Source organism: Mobula hypostoma, chromosome 12 (genome assembly GCF_963921235.1).
Source record: "Mobula hypostoma chromosome 12, sMobHyp1.1, whole genome shotgun sequence".
Classification (NCBI taxonomy): Eukaryota; Metazoa; Chordata; class Chondrichthyes; order Myliobatiformes; family Myliobatidae; genus Mobula; species Mobula hypostoma.
The window spans coordinates 60,350,732-60,371,578 of NC_086108.1; the positions used below are offsets into that span (position 1 = coordinate 60,350,732).

General features: G+C 40.5%; 1 protein-coding gene across 2 annotated transcripts in view; it reads left to right on the forward strand.

Annotated features, from left to right (window-relative positions):
- Positions 1-20,847, forward strand: part of LOC134354846 (cytochrome P450 4B1) — an 89,612-nt gene that overhangs the window by 26,478 nt on the left and 42,287 nt on the right. For both annotated transcript variants that reach the window (XM_063064228.1, XM_063064229.1), the window contains 3 exons: positions 3,443-3,487; positions 5,311-5,438; positions 9,014-9,141. In XM_063064228.1, the coding sequence (XP_062920298.1) occupies positions 3,443-3,487; positions 5,311-5,438; positions 9,014-9,141 (301 nt within the window). The remainder of the gene's footprint in view (positions 1-3,442; positions 3,488-5,310; positions 5,439-9,013; positions 9,142-20,847) is intronic.

Sequence of the window (20,847 nt, forward strand, 5' to 3'; positions counted from 1 at the left end):
TCTATTTGACTTCATTGGTGACTCCTAATGATTCAGAGCACACGATGCTATCCGTGACTCATGTGATCACACCATTGCTGAAACTTTTCAAAACCTTCTTCAGATAGCATAATTTAGCCAAGACCTACTAAAGTGATAAAAAACCAAATGCTTTTTGTCAGGTTAATGAAAGTTGTTACAATTTTTTAAAATCCCATTTCTCCTCTAGTTGGTGAGTTACAAACATCATCTCTGTGATTTGTTTTCTGAAGCACATGCACTCTCGGGTACAGGGATGCACTAGGATAGTTCAAAAGAATTTGGCTCATAATAGCCAGGAAATGTCAATTTGCGTGGATTTTGTGTAGTTCCCTTTGTACAGGAGGGTGATGAATATATATTTGTACTACTAGGGTTCTGTTCCTTGGGCTCATTTTGATTAGAAGAATTCATCCAGTTTCAGAACCATGTGTAAACCCTTAGCTCCACGGACCCTTGCTGGTAAACCAACCACTCCAGGTGCTTTGCCAATTGATAGTAATTCCACGTTAAAGAATTATTTTACAATTAGGCTACATAGTGGAAGTAATTAGTAATATCACTCTGATCTCTCAAAGACACAGAAAACATTATTCTGATAGCCTGTTAAATCAGGGTAATTTGTAAAAATATAGTGATTAGGAAGATTTAAAGATCAAATAAATATAAGAGAACGTGAAATTACATTCCATCACAACCTGCTGATAGATGTTGTCCCTCTAGTTCTCCACTACTCTTAGACTGTATATCAATGATGAAAATTGTTTGAGAGAATGTTATATTGGAGTCAACGTTGGGAGTGAAATGATCACAATGCTGCATATTCCTTTGCCTTTGATATTTGGATTTTTGCAATGCCTAATCGGAGAATCTCCTGCTTCCTTTTGTGAAGTATTGATAAACCTTGTGATCAGTTCAGATGTTCCATAGTTGCTTTTGTCTGTTGACCTTTCTGATGCCATTTTTATATCACTAGAAGAAAGCAAAGGTCTGAATAAGTATGAGTCTTTCTAAGCATCCCTTTGCTTGGATAACCAATCTAGGAAGGGTTCCGTATTAACGACTTCTGCCTAATATAGAAAAAACTGCTAAATTCAGTGTCTGAAACCATCCTGGCATTGTTGCAAAAGTGGTATTATTTTAAGTTCCCACAAAATCATACAATTTAAAATCTGAAACAGATTAGATCCTCCCAACCTCTACAATGAAGGCTTCTCTTGGAAATATCAAGCAACACACATCAAAGTTGCTGGTGAACGCAGCAGGCCAGGCAGCATCTGTAGGAAGAGGTGCAGTCGACGTTTCAGGCCGAGACCCTTCGTCAGGCTTAGTCCTGACGAAGGGTCTCGGCCTGAAACGTCGACTGCACCTCTTCCTACAGATGCTGCCTGGCCTGCTGCGTTCACCAGCAACTTTGATGTGTGTTGCTTGAATTTCCAGCATCTGCAGAATTCCTGTTGTCTTGGAAATATGTCTCCTTTGTTCTTGTAGAGCCAGCCAACAAACAGCTGGTTTGTTACTATTTCAAATAATTGAATAGTTCATGATGTAGACATCAAAACTTTCCAATTAATATTAAAGGGAATTATGTCAGAGTGTTTAAAGTCAGCGAAGATGCAATTGTTTAATATTTAGATTCTCCTTTCATTGAAGGAGCTGGCCTATTTCCTTAAAGTGGACATTTCCATTTATGTTTGGAGTTTGCTTCAGTGCCCCTCAACGGGCAGGACACAACCAAGATGTTGTCACATTTGTAAAATTCAGTTTGCGTTTATAATATTTACTTTTCAGAAAGGACTGTTCAGTTTGAAATTTGTTGTGATATTATAAATGTGTTCTTTATTGAACTTGGCTAAGTAACTTAACCCCATAACAATATAACAGACTTGTATCTAAGAAATATTAAGCAAAGTTGAAATATACATATTCATAGTTAATAGAAAATAATTTTGATAGTTATCAGATATTTCAGTAAATAAAATATTTTCCACTATCTGATAAACACTTGCCTGAAACAGATTCAAGCAGAGCAGTTTTAATTTACAGGTTTATGTTTTTATATTTTTTACTTAATTTATTATTTTCTGTAAGGCAACTTTGTGCATTAGTGTTCAGGATTTAGTAGGAATAGCAGTGGACTTGCTGGCTGGTGGTGTAGTGTCATCTGCACTGGAGCTCGAGGTGTGCGGTCCCAGATTTGAATCCTGCCGGCTCTTTGCATGCTTTCCATCTCTGCTGGGTTGAGCTAGCAACTCAGCCTCATTAAAAAAAAACAGACAAAAATGCTGAAAAAATGGCAACGTTCCTGCCCGATGTCCCACAAGGCCTAGAAAGGAACAACAACAGCCGACTTGCATGTAAATTTATTTGAACAGAGAAAGTGCTGAACATTTATTGATATTGTTAGATAGTGCTGGACACTCATAATGAAAGTTAATCTCATTGTAATATCTCTTAACCATTCAAAAAGCATTCAAAACACTACCAAAAACAAATCATAATTTTAATCAATTAAAAATATACTTCATTATTCTAAAAATATAAAAATAAATACATTATGTCTTTATTAAAAGGATATATTAAATTGCCTGAAATGTCTCCCTCATTTACATCATTCCACTCAGTTGAAATGACCGGAGTTGCAAAAACTGTACGTTTCATGGTGTAACTGCTGGCAAATTGCAGAAAATGGCAGTCCATCACTGGACTGCATGAAATATCCAGCACTGCAAATTCAGTCAGGATAGAGATGGCAATCAGTTCGGAGAGAGTTCAGAACCCCTGTATTCTGACACTCTTGTGTAAGGGTCTGAACCCCATGCCAGTTATGGTGATATGACAGTACTTCCACACTAAACTGCTACATGTCTCGGAAAAATCCAAGCCAAAAACTGGTCCCTGTCTGGTTATGATGGAATGCATTTCTGCCCCATCAATACTATGTGAAAATTTTATTAATAAGTTTCGATTGCAGCTCTCCATTAAAAGTTTTAAAGATACATTGGTTCTAAGACTGCTATTACATAGCAACTGAGGCTGTTCCAGTGCAGATTTAATCAGTTCAATCCAAATAAGCTGGGAGTCAGAAAACAAATGAAACAATATATGTGTAGCAAGAATTCTCTTGAAATTGGTTTCAAGCATGGTTTTCTCCATTTAATTGACTCTATTTAAAATAACTTTTATGCAGTGATGTTTGCAAAAGTTGTTTTTTAAAGATTCTGTCCAATTCCATTTTTGGTACTGCTGACATCCAAATTTTAATTTTACAGTTAAAAGCTAAATGTGATGTAAATGGATTCTATTTGAGTCTCCCACATGTGAAAGCATTTCTATTTGTATATTGTGTCTCGTGTTTTCAATAGTAATGTTTATTGTTTGCCAGCCTTTAAGTAATATAGTCTTGTGTTTAAATATATTACAGCACCGAAAGATGACTTTATATACCAGTTTATAACTCCCTGGATTGGTAAGTAATGTCTTTTCTATTTTGCAATATTACAATATTGTATCCCTTTGAACAGGATGAAGAATACCTACAGCAAGAATTTTGACTTCCAAGTATCCTGACTGAGCAATTTGTCACACTTTAAATGCACGCTCATCCAACCACTATTAATGATATTAACACTTATTCAGTGGCTGCTAGTTCCTTCTTCCTCAATCACCAGGGCCCTCAATTGTCCCTCAAAGAACACCCTTAACCCACATCACTTTACTGTAATTACCAAAAGTAGCTATGGCCTACTCCAACATAGTAACATGATTACTTATATAACAAACAGTATTACTCCCAGGAGGAGGATTCAAGGAGGGTCTCTTTCTTACCAGCAATCTTCTGGCATCTCACCCAAAAGGTAGTTCCTAGTTCAGTCAATAATAGTGAACATCAGCAAGTTTTCAATATGGAGGATATCACAGCAGAGTCAATATTCATTCTTGCCCAATATTTATGAATCCAGACATCCCACCCTGCAAAAATTCATTTCAGGGAGGTAGCACCATCAATTTGCGGGAGACTCCCGGAACTTCCAGGAGAGGTGGAATGTCTGCAATAGAGTAGCTCCTTAGCAGCTAGCCAGCTAGTTTAAATAACGTTAGCTATGCTAATGAACGAATGACACCTGATAAACTCACCTCAACATGTCTTTGACAGTCTTAACCCACCGTGGGCAATAGAAAAGTCACTGTTGCAAACAGTGCAGCGAGCAACACTGTCATTATTTTTGACCCCTGTTAGGCAGGGGTACACTTTAGTGTAGTCTGGGGTGAAGTACGTTTTATATTTTCTTTTTTGGAACACTCTTGCTCTTGCTCTCTCTCTTGCGCGCGCTCTCTCGCTCGTGGTCGCTCTGACTCGCGCTTGCTCTCTCGCGCTCTCTCTCGCTCTCTCCCGCGCGCTCTCTCGTGGTCGCTCTCTTGCGCTTGCTTTCTTGCTCTCGCTCTCTCTCTCTCGTGGTCGCTCTCACTCGTGCTTGCTTTCTACTCTCGCTCTCTCTCGCTCTTGCGCTCGCTGTCTCGCGCTTGCTCTTTTGCTCTTTCTCACGCGTTCTCTCACGCTCGCTCTCAAAAAAATCAATTTCCGGGACATTGTATATAATTTGCGGGCATCAAGGAGCCACTATTATTATGCAGGAGACTCCCGGAACTTCCGGGAGAGGTGGGATGTCTGTGAATCTGCTTACTTAAAGCATAGAAAATCAGAAGGAGCTATATTCTCACAGAGGTGTTGGGAACAGGCCTTGTGAGCATCAATCACTCAGCTGCTGTTGACTGGATTCCTCACTAGATTTTTGGAGATGGTGGAGGGATGATTTTTGAGAACATTTTGTATCAGAGTATTTAGTTCTTAATAACAGGTTGTTCTAGATATTTTAAATTGTATGCAGACATTTTATAGCAAATTTATGATTTTATTCCATGTATTTGTTTTATAATGTCCCCTGTGTGACTTGCCTATCTTGAAATGCCTCAGCAAAGTCAGTGATTGTTTAGAATAACAAGTTGCATCTGATCTAATCTAAATCCTGTCTTGATAACATTGGAGTTGGGAGCAGTCATTTTTCATGTTTAGTTGAAAACAACTGAAGCAAATTATAATGTCCTGAACATCAATCTGACTGATACCAGTAACTTGGATACCAGCAGAATCGGTGAACTGAACGTGATCTATGTGGTTCATAGTAATTTAGCTCACAGAATCATAGAAAAGCTTAAGGGGATTTCACTAGAGAATTGGGAGGTCTACAACTCAGATGCTGACATTCAGGAATGAAAATGTTTGACTCCTAGGTGATGGCTTACTGGTGACTTCTGGCCAGAAATGGTTCCGCCATCGAAGACTCTTAACATCCGGATTTCACTATGATGTTCTAAAACCCTATGTAAAGCTGGTTGCTGATTCAGCCAAAACCATGCTGGTATGTTCTTTTGTGATTTACTTTATTCCTTCCTAGTTTAATATTTTTTTGTCCTCAGTAAGCTCCCAGTAATTTCCAGTGGAAGAAGGATCATTTTAAATATGTATTTTGTGCAGAGTATGCATGCTTTACATTTTTCCATTGTACTAAATAGTGATCAGACTTGAAAAAGTTATTGTTCTGCTCATAAAGGAACAGGGACATTCAGTCACTAAACTCCAAACATCATCCCACTACAGCTCTCCCACCAGCTGGTATAGAAGTTTTTGTTATGCCCTGTCCTGCAATATATATAACTGACCCCACTTCAGTTTCACTAGAAATACATGTACAGTTAACACCATTCTTTCCTGAAACCTGTCAAGTGTTATCTGACCAAATGCTACCATCTGCTCCAGCTACCTTTCTCTTCCTTTATCGCTGGCCATCACAGTGCAAAAAAATAAACGCCACCACAAAAATCACTGAATTTAGAAATAAAATTATTTGGCACCTCATGCAAAAAGAAGTGTTACTCATGCTTATCTTCTCTGCCTTTACCTGTTTCATTTCTTTCACATTGTCACCTCAGTGGAAACAGGGCAGTTCAAAGCCTGCTAGCCTTCAATGGAGGGGTGTGCTGGTGGCCCAGCAGGCCTGGCAACACCGCTACAGAAACAGCAACCGTCGCAGCTGGTTAGTTGTTGGGCAACACACACAAAATGCTGGACGTTTTTGGGCTGAGACCTTTCAGCCGGAACGAAACGTCGACCCTATTCTTTTCCATAGATGCTGCCTGGCCTGCTGAGTTCCTCCAGCACTTTGTATGTGTTGCTTGGATTTCCAGCATCTGCAGATTTCCTCTTGTTTGTGGTTGCCTGGCAATCCACTCTTACCAAATTCACATATCGGTACAGAATAAAAAATTGCTCTTGCACAGTTGGTGTGGGAGAAAGGTAAATGAATATACATATTTTTAAAATTAAATTTGCCATTCTTCACACGTGAAGGTGATACAGCTTCATCTGACAGAAAACTGCGACATAGACTATTTTCTAGGATTGTAACCCATCCTCCTGGTTGCCATCTGTAACACGGGGGTCTCCAGTACTCCTACCTCTCAACAGTCCTGGTGATTTGTGGAAGGACAGGTTACTGGGCTACTTTGAGACCATAACTGGTAATCATCATCGATGAGGTACAAATCTGAGCATTTCTGTCTCCAGGCTAGTAGACTGACGTTCTGCTGCAGTGCATAGACACGAGCTGGCTGCTACAACACAGGCCTTCAGATACCGTATCATGGATAAATTCACAATTGTGTGCTTGAATTTAGCCACCAGTTCAAAACACAATAAAATGTCCTGTGTCATATTGGTGCTTGGTTCCATAACTCCTTAACACTGCTCAGAGGGTTTCAGCAGCTCTCCCCAAGCATTTTATTTCCCACAGCTACCAGAATTCCGATATGCAGTCCTCATTAAAGACCCCATCTGAGTCCTCTGCAGCAGGATATTTCCCTCCAGTGAGCTGAGTATAAGGTACACTGTTTCTGGCCGCTGGTCACTCAGTGTCTTACCATGTACAAAGCCCACCTCGGTAGCATTGAATGAAATCATGTGGTATTCTGTCTTTATTGTTGACTTCTTACTGTTTACTGGCCGGCAGGTTACAGTCCTTGGTTATATCTGATCAGGAAGGGAAGTGATATTGGGATCAGCCAGTTCCGCACACACTCACTGTTAGGACCAGCAAATCAAAAGAGATGATGGGGTAAAGACAGTGCCAAGGAGGATTAGAGGATGACTTTACAGTGTTGGAAGTGAACACCTCATTAAAGATTGGCATGCACTCTCAAATCCGCTGGGCTGGGCAGGAGCATTTGTTTCTTAATTTCATTGTTCTTATTGTGTTGTCATTGGAGAGAGCCCAGAGGAGGTTCACTAGGATGATTTTGGGAATGAAGAGGTTAACATATGAGGAGCATTTGGCAGCTTTGGGGCTGTACTCACTGGAATTTAGAAGAATGCAGGGGGATCTCATTTGGAACCCATGGATTGTTGGAAGAACTAGATAGGGAGGATGTGGAGAGGATGTTTCCTCTGTTGAGTGTATCCAGAACTAGAAGGCACAGCTTCAAAATTGAGGGCTAACCCTGTAGAACAAAGGTAAGGAATTTTTTTAGCCAGAGAGTAGTGAATCTGTGGAATGCTCTGCTACAGACTCTGGTGGAGGCCAGGTCCATGGGTATATTGAAGGGGGAAGTTGATAGTTTCCCGATCAGTCAGGCCATCAAAGGATATGGTGAGAAGGCAAGTGTATGGGGTTGAGTGGGTTCCAGGATCAGCCATGATGGAATAGTGGAGCAGACTCGATGGGCTGCATGGCCTAATTCTGCTCCTATGTCTTATGGTCTTATTGACTAGTTTTGGCTGCCTTGTATTGTGCACCTCCTTGTTCTGTAAGAGACCAGACTGAGTGTTTTGTGATTGGTTTAGGCAATATGACTAAATAGCAAGGTATATTCAGGCTGTGAGATGTAGGCCTGTAGCTTCTAGCAGGGCTACGTGTGTGAGGATGCAGTTAAGGTTATAAATGTAGGGCCCGAATTATGATAGAGATTGTTACATGTGATGGTGGAGTTTGATACATTGAGACAGTACGCCTGTTTGAAGGTTCACTAAATTTAACCACTCATGTCATTATTGTAGGCACTGCAGTTGCCTCATTGGAATTGAATTTCTGTCCTTGATTTCTTCTGTTACCTGTTGTCAGTGCCTTTGAGCATGCGGACAAAAATAACTCTTAACATTTACTAAATCTCTTTATTTATTTTCATGTGCACTTATTGGCAACATTTATGGCTTGCATAGGTTGTTGGTATTTTTGAGGTCACTCATACCTAATTCATGAAAATTTATTTTAAAGATGGTCAGATTTTGGTTATAGAAATTGTTTTAGATTCTTCTGATCTTGTAGTGTGGAGGGGAATAATTTCCAGCTGCTTCGTTGGAAATAGTGTGCAGGAAAGATCCCAGCACTGAATCCAGTGGAACCTGAGCCATCCTTTCATTCCTGCTCTGTTTATTATTTGCCTCTGATAACTTTTTCTCTGATCTTGGTCATAAATCTACAAGTCAGACTCTTATTAAAACCCATGGAAATACTGAAGTGTGCCTTTTTTGGTTACTCCTTTTATTTCTTTCTCTATTTTATTTAGTCATGAACCCAGTTGAGAAGAAAGATAAAGATGCTGTATTTCCTTTTAGTGCTGCTTAATAATACTGTTAACTGAGCAATACACACAAAATACTGGAGGAACTCAGCAGGCTAGGCAGCATCTATGGAAAAGAGTAACCAGTTGACATGTTGGGCCGGGAACTTTCACCGTGAGTCCCGCTAAAGGGTCTCGCCCCAAAACATCAGCTGTTTACTCTTTTCCATAGATGCTGCCTGGCCTGCTGAGCTCCCCCAGTATTTTGTGTGTGTTGTTTGGATTTGCAGCATCTGCAGATTTTCTCATATTTGTGATCATATGAACTGATATATTTGTGTTGTTTTTAAATAAAGCTGAAAATAAATATCTGTGTGTATAGGACAAATGGGAACGACTTTGCACAGAAGGAAATAATACTTTGGAGCTCTACCAGCACGTCAGCCTCATGACATTGGATAGTATACTGCAATGTGCCTTCAGTTACCATAGCAACTGCCAGATTGCAAGGTCAGCATTTGGACAATTTTACCAAATAACTTGAACACTGATTTTTTTAAGTAATGCATGAAAAATATGTTTGAAATAATGTGTGTGTGTGATAAGGAGGAGGAGCTATAACTTATTTGAATCTAATATATGGACATATAAAAATTGAATCAAATGTTTTCCCAATAGCAAGTTTATCAAACTACAACTCTGTCTTTGCAGTGTTCCTGCCATGGTTCTGTAATCTTCAATGGTTGAGTTCATTCTCGGCAGATAGCCTATGATATTTTCAGCCTGTACAAATTAAGGTCTGGTGAAACATTGAAGCCACAGATAAAACACACCCCAGAAACATATCTGGCCTTTTATGCCTGAACTATTCCAGATTTCTGAAATGTCTTGTCATTCTTCGCGGCAACAGATTCCCAAATTTTAGACCCCTTCATTTTGACTGAAGACCATCGCCAGGTTACGTTCTCTCCGAAAAAGGTTCATGAAGGGTCACATTCCAGAGGTGGCAAAAAGGTAGTAAGATCACAGCTCCATTCGCTCCACATGATGTATGAGTTTGAAGAGAACATCAAAGTGCTAACAGAAGATCTCTAAACACAGTGACCGTGCACCCTAACAAACATTCTCTGTTTTCAGCCAGCTTGGATTCTGTACACCGGTAATAAACCATCCTCTACCTTTGCTGCTTCTGTGTGATCCTTTATTCAAAGGCTAATGCATAGATTAGTAATGAAATTCTGGTTCTCTCTCCTGACCTGCTTCTGTTTCTCTTGGACTTCCAGCTTCTGCAGCTTTTTTCCCCCCATTTTGATTATTATTAGTGAAACATTTTTACTGTATTCCGCCCCCCCCCCACCTGTAACTCTTGTGTTTATTTTTGGTTCATCTCATTCACCATGTAACCTCAGTCATCTTCAATAACACCAGTTGGCCAAATTTGAACCTCAATTTAATTGTTTGAAAGAAGGGTAGTCAATGAAGGGAAACATTGTGGCAGCAAGAAGTGCCTGAACTCACACGTTACACACACAAAATGCTGGAGGAACTCAGCAGGCCAGGCAGCATCCATGGAAAAGAGTAAACAGTTGAAGTTTCAGGCCAAGACCCTTCAGCAGGACTCCAGCATTTTGTGTGTGTGGCTTGGATTTCTAGCATCTGCAGATTTTCTATTTTATCAGTAGTTAGATGATATTGTAAATTATTTGGGATAAATTAGGAGAATGCCAGTGAGAAGGTGAGGTGGAGTGTTTTTCAGACACGGGCCGTGGCTGAACGTGTATGCCAATAAGTGAGTGAATTTCTATCGGGGAAAACCATGGTGCTGGGAGAGATAGTAAAGACCCTGGTTTTGGATGAAGTGTTGGTAGCACACTTGCATCAAAAGTTGAAGGCTTCAGTTCTTACTCCAGAGATTTCAGCATCAAAATCTGCTTGTAGAGTCACCTACTGGATGATAAATTAAACTGAAGGCTTGCCTGCTGACTTAGCTGCCATTGTAAAGGAAAGCGGGTTGTTTGCTAGTGTTCAGGTTATATTTGATCATCAGATTAGCTGTCTCTAGCTACTAAAGCTCACTGTTTGTGGCAGATCCTTCCAGTCAACCTTGCTGCTCGTTATAGAAGTGACTACCTTTTAAAAGCAGGTCATTGGTTGTATGGTGCTTAGAGACAGCCCAGGATCACAAAGGCAGTATATAAAAGTTTAAAGAGTTGTGCCTCAAAAGTATTGATTGGTACCCAAAAGAAATCAGAATATAGGACTGCAGAATGTAACCCTGAAGACTGCTCTCATCTCCACAGTGCCAATAGATGACTCCGAGTCCCCTTGCTCAGAAGTAGTGATAATGTACTGGCACCAATATAGTTTCATTGTCCCGACCAGTTCCTGAAAAGGTCAGTAGAATCATTGTTAGGTGCGCTCCTCAGTTCTTGAGGACTTTAAAGTAAGCCCAGTCGCTATTGCTGCACCATAACGCGCTGGCTGTCAGCACTGCTGCTTCATAGCTTCTGTGATCTGAGTTCAATCTCAATCTGCCTATGTGGAGTTTGTTTCTTCCTCCCATCCATGTGAGTTTCCACTATGTGGTTCAGTTTACTCCCACATCTGAAAGACACAGTTAGAAGAGATTTGGTGGACGAGAATAAATTCAAGAGCTGTAAACTGAAGATCTATGGGGAAATAAAAGAGGGAATGGACTGTCTTGAGATTGATCTTGAGATTGAGATTGTCTTGCTGGGACCAGTATGGACCTGATCGGTAACCCTCAGATTCAGAGAACTGGAAAAGTAAGAAGACACGCGGGTTCAGAGAAGCGGAGGGCTGATGAACACAAAGGTTGACCAAACATTTAGTGCCGGCAGTTAGAGGCACAAAACACAAGAATGTGAAATTGTTAGATATGGAGCCCAGCAGTTGCCAGGAGACTGAAAGAAAAGACTGAACAGAAAAATGTTGCCACACCGTTACTTACATATCAGGTTTCCAGTAAGGATGAAGTTTATGTTTCTTTTCTGTCTCTAGGTGCTGACACCAAATTTGGTACCTGGACAATCTGGTTTCTATTTGATCACAGACAGTTCTTTTGTTCTCTCCCCCTAAACTAAACTAAAACAGGCTTGTTTTCTCACAGTTTGAATTCTTTTAAAGGGCCACTGTCCTTGAAACTTTGACTCTAACTCTTCCTTCACAGTTTACCAATACTTACCAATTGGCTAAGTATTTCTAGCATTTTCTGTTCCTCTTTTGTGGTAATAGTGCTTTGAAGGAGAATAAGCAAGTTTACTCTGCTGTCTTCACTGGAAGACCCGTGCAGTATGGTGGAAGTTCCAGATGCCGGGGGCATGAAGTGTGTGAAGTTACCATAACTAGAGAGAAAGTTCTTGGGGAAACTGGAAGGTCTGAAGGTAGATAAGTCATTGGGCCAGATGGTGTACACCCCAGAGTTCTGAAAGAGTGGCCGAAGAGATCGTGAAGGCATTATTAATGATCTTTCAAGAATCACCTAGATACTATAATGGTTCTGGAAAACTAGAAAATTGCAGATGTCTCTCCACTCTTCAAGAAGGGAGAGAGGCAAGAGAAAGGAAACTACAGGCCAGTTAGTCTGACCTCAGTGGTTGGGAAGATGTTGGAGTCGATTATTAAGGATGAGGTTTCAGAGTATTTGGAGGCACATGATTAAATAGGCCATAGTCAGCATGGTTTCCTCAAAGGAAAATTTTGCCTGACGTATCTGTTGTAATTCTTTGAAGAAGTAACAAGCAGGATAGACAAAGGAGAATCAATTGATGATATGTACTTAGATTTTCAGAAGGCTTTTGACAAGGTGCCACACATGAGGCTGCTTAACAAGCTATGAGCCCATGGTATTACAGAAAAGATACAAGCATGGACAGACCAGTGGCTGATTGGCAAGACCTAAGAGTGGGGATAAAGAGAGCCTTTTCTGACTGACTGCGAACGACTAGTGGTATTCCACAGGAGTGTCTGTTGGGACTGATTTTTTTATGTTATATGCCAATGATTTGTGATGGAATGGATGGCTTTGTTGCAAAGTTTGCAGATGATATGATAGGTGGAGGAGCAGGTAGTTTTGAGGAGGTAAAGAGGCTACAGAAGGACTTAGATTAGGAAAATGGGTAAAACATGGCAGATGGAATACAGTGTTGGGAAGTGTATGGTCATGTACTGTGGTAGAAGAAATGAAAGGGTTGACTATTTTCTAAATAGAGAAAATAAACAAAAAACTGAGGTGAAAAGAGACTTGGGAGTCCTTGTGCATAATTCCCTAAATATAATTTGCAGGTTGAGTCTGTGGTGAGGAAGGCAAATGCAATGTTAGCATTTATTTCAAGAGGACTAGAGTATAAAAGCAAGGATGTAATGTTGAAACTTTATAAAGCACTGGTGAGGCCTCATTTAGAGAATTGCATGCAGGTTTGGGCCCCTTATCTTAGAAAGGATGTGCTGAAACTGGAGAGGGTTCAAAGGAGGTTCACGGAAATTATTGCAGGATTGAATGGTTTGTCATATGAAGAGCATCCAATGGCTCTGGGCCTATATTCATTAGAATTCAGAAGTATGAGCGGTGATTGCATTGAAACCTATTAAATGGTGAAAGGCCTTGACAGTGGATTTGGAGATGTTTCCTATGGTGGGAGAGTCTAAGACTAGAGGACACAGCCTCAGAACAGACAGCCGTCCTTTTAGAACAGAGATGAGGAGGAGTTCCTTTAGCCAGAGAATGGTGAATCTATGGAATTCCTCACCACAGGTGGCTCTGGAGGCTAAGCCTTTATGTAAGTTTAAGGCAGAGGTTGATAGATTCTTGATTGGTCAGGGCATGAAGGGATAAGGGGAGGAGGCAGGAGACTGGGGCTGAGAGGAAAACTGAATCAGCCATGAGGAGACTTGATGAGCCAAAATGCCCTAATTCTGCTCCTACATCTTAAAGTCTTATGGTCTCATTACTCCCAGTCTCCAGGATTAATCCTGACCTTGGTACATTCTGTGTAGAGTTTCTTCCTGTGGCTTCGTGAGTGCCCCCAGTGCTTGAGTTTGCATCCATTAATCCATATGTCTGTGTGGATTAAGTTGCTACTGTGCTTTACCTCTTAGTTGTGGAATGTGACAAAAGAATCATAGAACACAGAAATTTATAGATGGTCTGGTCACTGAGGTGAAAACCACATCTCAGCCAATTTTTTCTCCTATGTTACAGTATTCACAACATAATAATAAGTACTTTATTGATCCTGAATGGGAAATTATTTAATTATTTAAAACATCCTCTACATCCTCTCCAGTGCAATCACATTTTCTTCTCTGATGAACAACAGCATTCTCAATACACAAGCAGGAAATGTAATAGGCATGGAAGAAAAAATATCCCCAACAGTTCCACAAGAAAAGCTGGCAGTTTCATGTAGAATTGTTAAAATAACTCGGGTCATTATGTTTATGTCCAGACTCTCTTTGGGCTCATCAGAGTTTCCTGAAAAGCTCAACTGCTGAAATTTCCAAGAGATTAGAATTACACCCAGCAAAGACAATGTTTTAGAATTTCACTGTCTTGTAACCTTTCAGTTGCCTTGTTTTCTTGCCTGTGGATCTGGTAAGAATGTGGGAATAAAGGGGCATAGGGTCATAGAAATTGCTGAACAGAAACTGGCCCTTCAGCCCATCTAGTCCATGCTGAACCATTTAAACTGCCTACTCCCATCGACCTGCGCTGGGACCATTCCCCTCCACATGCCAATCCAAACGTCTTTTAAACATTGAAATCGAACTCACATGCACCACTTGTGCGGCAACTTGTTCCACACTCTCACGGCCCTCTGAGTGAAGACATTTCCTCTCGTGTTCCCCTTAAACTTTTCACCTTTCACCCTTAACCCATGACCTCTAGTTGTAGTTCCACTCAACCTCAATGGAAAGAGCCTGCTTGCATTTACCCTTTCTATACCCCTCCATAATTTTGTATACCTCTATCAAATCTCCCGAACCTATTCATTTATTCCTTAAAACTCAGATCCTCTAGTCCTGGCAACATCCTTGTAAAATTTCTTTGTACTCTTTCAACCTTATTTACATCTTTGCTGTAGGTAGGTAACCAAAACTGCACACAATACTCCAAATTAGGCCTCACCAACATCTTATACAACTTCAACTTAACATCCCATCTGCTGTACGCAATACTTTGATTTATGAAGGCCGATGCCAAAGGCTTTCTTTATGACCCCATCTACCTGTAATCTGTCTGTCTAGGTACCATATCCGATGCGGACTTTGGTGACCATGGTTTTCCATATAGATCTATCCTTCGTTTTTGGATGACTTCCATTTCCTTGATGTGTAGCCACCTGGCTATGCTTTTGATGTACATAAGCTGAGGTCTTCCTCTAGGTTTGCTCCCCTCAATCTTTCCAGAGAGTATGAGTTTTTCTAGTTCATCTTTCTGCATGATGTGTCCTAGGAATCTGAGTTGTCTTTCTCTTATTGTTGGTATGAGTGATCGAACTGCTTGGGCTCTTCTGAGAACTTCTTCATTTGATGTGTGTGTGGTCCATGATATTTTTAACATTCTCCTGTAGAACCATAATTCAGTTGCTTCTAGTCTCTTTTCCATTGCCGGGGAAATGGTCCAGCATTCACTTCCATAAGTCAGGATAGAATAAATGTAGCACTGCAGTATTCTGTTTTTAGTGTACATGCTCATTTTTCTGTCTGTTAATATGATCTTCATTTTTTGGAAAGCTTCTTTCGCCATTTTGTGTCGCACTTCCCATTACTTGTTATTAGGCTGCCAAGATATCTGAATTTGTTGGTTTGTTTGATGTTTGTATTTCCAATCTTGATCACACATTGTGGGATGTTTGTCTTTCTGGAGATGACCATGCTTTCTGTCTTCCTGGTGTTGATTGAGAGGCCTCTGTGATTACTTTCTGCTGCCATTATAGTGAGTAATTCTTGAAGTTTTGTTTCTGAGTCAGCTATTAGTACGATGTCATCAGCATATCTGATGTTATTTATATTATGGCCTCCAATTGTGAATCCCTTGATGTCTTTGATACTTCTCAAGATATTTTCACTATACAGGTTAAATAAGTCTGTCGAAAAGACACAACCTTGCCTGACTCCTCTCATGATATTCACATACTCACTCGCTTCTTCTATTCGGATGGATGCTGTCTGGTCCCAGTATAAGTTTCTTAAGAAACGTATATCTTTCCCATCTATGTCAAGATCTTGAAGCATTTCCAGAAGATCTTGCTGTCTGACAGTGTCAAAAGCTTTTGTATAGTCAATGAAACATAGGTAGATGTCCTTTTGTACCTGGATGGCTCGTTCACAGATCATCCGTAGCATGAAAGTTGCATTTCTGGTTCCAGTGTTTTCCACAAAGCCGCATTGTTCTTCACGATTTCTGGTTTTATACAGCGTCTTGCTCTCATCGTGATTACTCTGAGAATAATTTTTGCCACGTAGCTCATCAGGCTTATTGTACGATGTAACTCACATTCTGTTGCTCCCTCTTTCTTTGGAAGTGTGATGAAAACTGATTTACTTAAATCATCAGTTATCTCCCCATGATCATAGATTTCATTTGCTATTTCTGTTACTTTCTCTATTCCAAAATCTAACTGTAATGCCAATTTAAATTAATTATGGACCTGTATACCCAGATCACTTTGTTCTACAGCACTCTTCACTGCCCTACTGTTCACTGTGTAAGGCCTACCCTGGTTGGTCCTACCGTAGTGCCACACCTCAACCTTGTCTGCATTAAATTCCATGAGCAGAGACTTCAGCAAGTTCTAGAAATTTCTGCAGGTCTTTTGCTGTTACCCTTGGGCTTTTTTCACTTCCTTCATCAATGCACATTGTACTCTCGTTGTGATCTTTGCTGGATGCCCACAAGTAGGGAGAGGAACAACAACAGTACTCAACTTCCTCCATTTGGAGTTAATTACTCTTTGGTGGGCAGATGAACACTCAGGTCTTTAGAACTTCTATTGTAGCCCTTTCCAGCTTTGTATGTCTACATCTTTTTTTCTGTGGTGCTCTGAAAGTTGTTTTGATCGAGGCAAGGTCCACATAAAGACACCTTTCTTGAGAAGTGTGGGCTCTGTCGGTAACCTGACTTTGTGTCTTTATATCTATAACCCACACCTCCAATCTCATCTCATTGATTGGAACACCTGACTCCAAATAGTTTTTGTAGAAGGCATTACCCCAGAGGTTCAGATACCTTTTTGAACCTTGACTGTGATTGTTTAAATGGTGTACTCAGTGATGACGAGAAGAAGTACAATTGTTTGTGTGTTATTAGTTTAGGCAGATTGTGTTTTTCTATTATTGTGACTAAGATGAAGATCAGACCATATTTTATGAGTAATTAATGCAGAAAACTAGGTAATTGCAAAGGATTCACAAACTTTTTCTTACAACTGTAACTCATGGTTATTGCAAAAGATTATTTTTGTGTGAAGTTTCCTCAGGAGCTCTTTCTGTTTAATTCTTTTGCCAAATTTTTTTTTTCCCTGAAAGTCTAGGGTACCCTGCAGGGAGGAGTTATTTACAAAGTGGCAGCTTTGATATTAAATGATTCACTTTTTAAAATTTGCATCTGACAATAGATCTTACCCTAGAAAATGATAACTATTAAATGAAAGGTACTTATTTTTTTCATGAATATATATTTACAATGGGCTTAAACTTAAATTCAGAAATCACAATGCCTTACTTACTTAGCCAAAGCAATGAATTTCAACATACTATATTTTCTGTTAGAGTTCCTTAGCATTTTTACCAAATACTTATCGAGGAATCTGGGCAAGATAGAAGCCGTTCAAAAACTGGGGTTAATGTGGACCCGAGATATAGAGCTGCAAATGTACTTAAACATATTCAAGAATAATAAGGTTGTAAATTCCCCAGAAATGTCAATTAGAATATGTGTGTTTCCTTGAAGATGTTTGTCAATGTGCTTTAGAAGACTGTGGTATACATCATATGAAAAGCATGTACCCTGCATACATAGGTCTTTCACCAGATCTATGCTTGTAGGTTATGTCTGACAATCTGTTCAGAATCAAAAACTGGTTTAGTATCACTGGCAAATATTGAGAAATTTGTTGTTTGTTTTACAGCAGCACTACATTGCAATACATAATAGAAACACTATAAATTACTATATATATATATGAAATATTAAATATGTAGTGCAAAAAGAGAGAAAAAAAGTGAGGTAGTGATCATTGATTCATTGTCCATTCAGAAATCTGATGTTGAACACGAAGATGTTGCTCCTGAAACGTTGAATGTCTCTCTTCAGGCTCCTGTACCACCTCTTTGATGCTAACAATGAGGAGGGAGCATGTCCCAGATGGTGGGGGGCCCATAATGATAGATGCCACTTTTCTAAAGCATTACCTTTTCTGCAGCTTTTTCTGATACTATGCTGTGACCCCTCCATTACCAGTGATGCAACCAGTTAGAATACCCCCTACGGTACATCTGTAGACATTTGCTCGTGTCTTTAGTGACATACCAAGAATCCTCAAATTCCTAATTAAATATAGCTGCTGCTGTGTCTTTTTAATTGCATCAATATGTTGGGCCCAGGATAGATCTTCAGCGATGTTGACGCCCAAGAATTTAAAACTGTTCACCCTTTTCTTTGCTGATCCCTCAATGAGGACTGGTGTGTGTTTCTTCAACTTTCCATTCCTCAGGTTCATAATCAATTCCTTAGTCTTCCTGATGTTGACTGCAAGGTTGCGACTCCGCTAAACCAGCTGATCTATTTTGCTCCTGTACATCTCCTTGTCACCATGAGAAAGTTTGTTAACAAAAGTTGTGTTGCTGGCAAATTTATAGATGGCATTTGAGCTGCACCTAGCCACACAGTCATGGGTGTGAACAGAGTAGAACAATGGGATGATACCCCCCTGATGCACCGGTATTGATTTTCAGCGTGGTGGCTCTGTTATTTCTGATCTGCATTGGCTGTGGTATCCAGTGAGGAAATCAAGAATCCAGGTGCAGAGGGAGGTACTGAGGCCCAGGATCTTGGAGCTTGTATGATCGTGTTGAACACTGAGCGGTAGTTGATCAACAACAGCCTTTTGGTGGTATTGCTATTGTGGAGAGTTAATGAGATTGCATCCACTGTGGACCTATTGTGGCAATAGGCAAAATGCCTAGGCAGGAGTTGATTCCAGCCATGACCAACTTCCATCGCAGTTGAAGTGAGTGCCACTGAACGATAGTTGTTAAGACAGCTCATCCTGCTCTTCTTAGGCATGGGTATGACTGTTGCACTTTTAAAGCAGGTGGAACTATCTGACTGCATCAGTGAGAGATTGAAGATGTCCTGAACACTCCTGCCAATTGGTTGGCACAGGTTTTCAGAGCCCTACTAGGTACACTATCAGGGCCTGATGCTTTGCGAGGGTTCACCCTCTTGAAAGATGTTCTGATGTCAGCCTTCAAGACAGAGACAGGGTCACCAGATGCTGCAGGGATTTGCACAAGTGTAGTTTTATTCTACCTTTCAAAGTGTCTATAAAAGGTGTTGAACTCATCTGGTAGTGAAGCATCAGAGCCATTCACGATGTTAGGTTTTGTTTTGTAGGAAGTAACGACCTGTAGATCCTGCCAGAACTGATGTGCATCCTTTTCCGTCTTTTAACGTCAATTGGAATTGTGTCTCCTGCTCTTGAGGTAGCCTTCCACAGTTTGTACCTGGACATCTTACCTAGCTGTAGATTGTCGGTCTTGAATGCCACAGATCTAGGCCTCAGCAGACTACGAGGCTTCTGGTTCATCCACGGATTTTGGTTTGGGTATGTCTGGTATGTTCTCAAAGGCGCACACCTATCCACACAAGTTGGTGACAACTGTGATGTATTCAGATTCGAGGATGAATCCTTGAGTGTTGTCCAGTCCCCCACCTCCCTTGTCCTCACCACCGGTGCGGCAGTCGTTAGTGTTTGCTTATACACTGGGAGTAGAAGTACAGCCAGCTAATTGGACTTTACAAAGCATGGGCATGGGGTGACATAGTAAGCATTCTTGATGCTGGTATAACAGTAGTCATGGTTTTGGCTCCTCTGGTTCCACAGGTGATATGTTGGTGGTAGTTGTTCAGAGACTTGTTCAAACTGGTTTGGTTAAAATCCCCTGCACCAATAAGGAAAGGATCAGGATGCTCTGTTACATACATATATCCCCGGACTAGGGAACTAGACATGTCTTAGGCGTCATCCATCCCTGATGCAGATGGCTAAGTTTGTTTTCAAAATGTCAGTTAAAATCAATACCTATACCTGGCTGGAAGCCTGAGAAGAGATTATTCATCTTAAAATGATGTTGCTTACATGTCTGTGACTGTGGATTTCAGCTGTAGCAGTCCTAAATGAGAAAATGCGATGATTCCCATCAGAGCTGCACGCAAAGAGTCACCTCTTTTCGGTGGCATCTTAGTGTTGTTGTTGGAGGCAGAGCCTGACCTCCGAACTAGAAAAAGCCCATCTGCACATGTTGGAATCAGGCCGGGTATAAAAGAACAAGTCCATGAGACCGGATTGGGCAGCGAGAGCTCTTTATAAATCAATGCAGTAATTTGGTGAAACATGGGGATAGTGATTCCCCACAAAGACCAGGTGAGTAGAGGAAGCATAGAAAGCCGTTCCTATTTTTCAGTGCATGGTTTCACTGTAGCCCCAATCTGTGCCACTACAAACTGACTGCATATGCCCTTGGGCTCAGGTCAGTTTTACATTGGCTGCAGTTGGTTTGGATTCTGATCTCACATCCCAGCAAATCTGAAGTAGAGGAGAGTTACCTGCTAAATTCACTCTTTCTATTGATTTCACTTTTCAACAGTAATTCCAAATTGAATAAAGCAACTCATTGATAATTTTACCCATTAACTGTGGACACACAAAGTGGTAATTCCCTAATGCTGCTCATTCAACAAATAACCAAGATACTCACAATAACCTCTGTCACTGACAGGCTTGTTGAAGTTGGCCTATTGAATTTGGCTAGGAGTTGACTCAATTAAATTTACCTTGAGAAAAAACGTTGCTGATCAACTTGAGATTTCTCTTGTAGACATGAAAGATTTCTCCTGTAGTGCACGCAGCATCTCCTTGGTGGACCAGCCGGAACAAACCAATCCATGGGTCTGTCACTGTTAGTATTGAA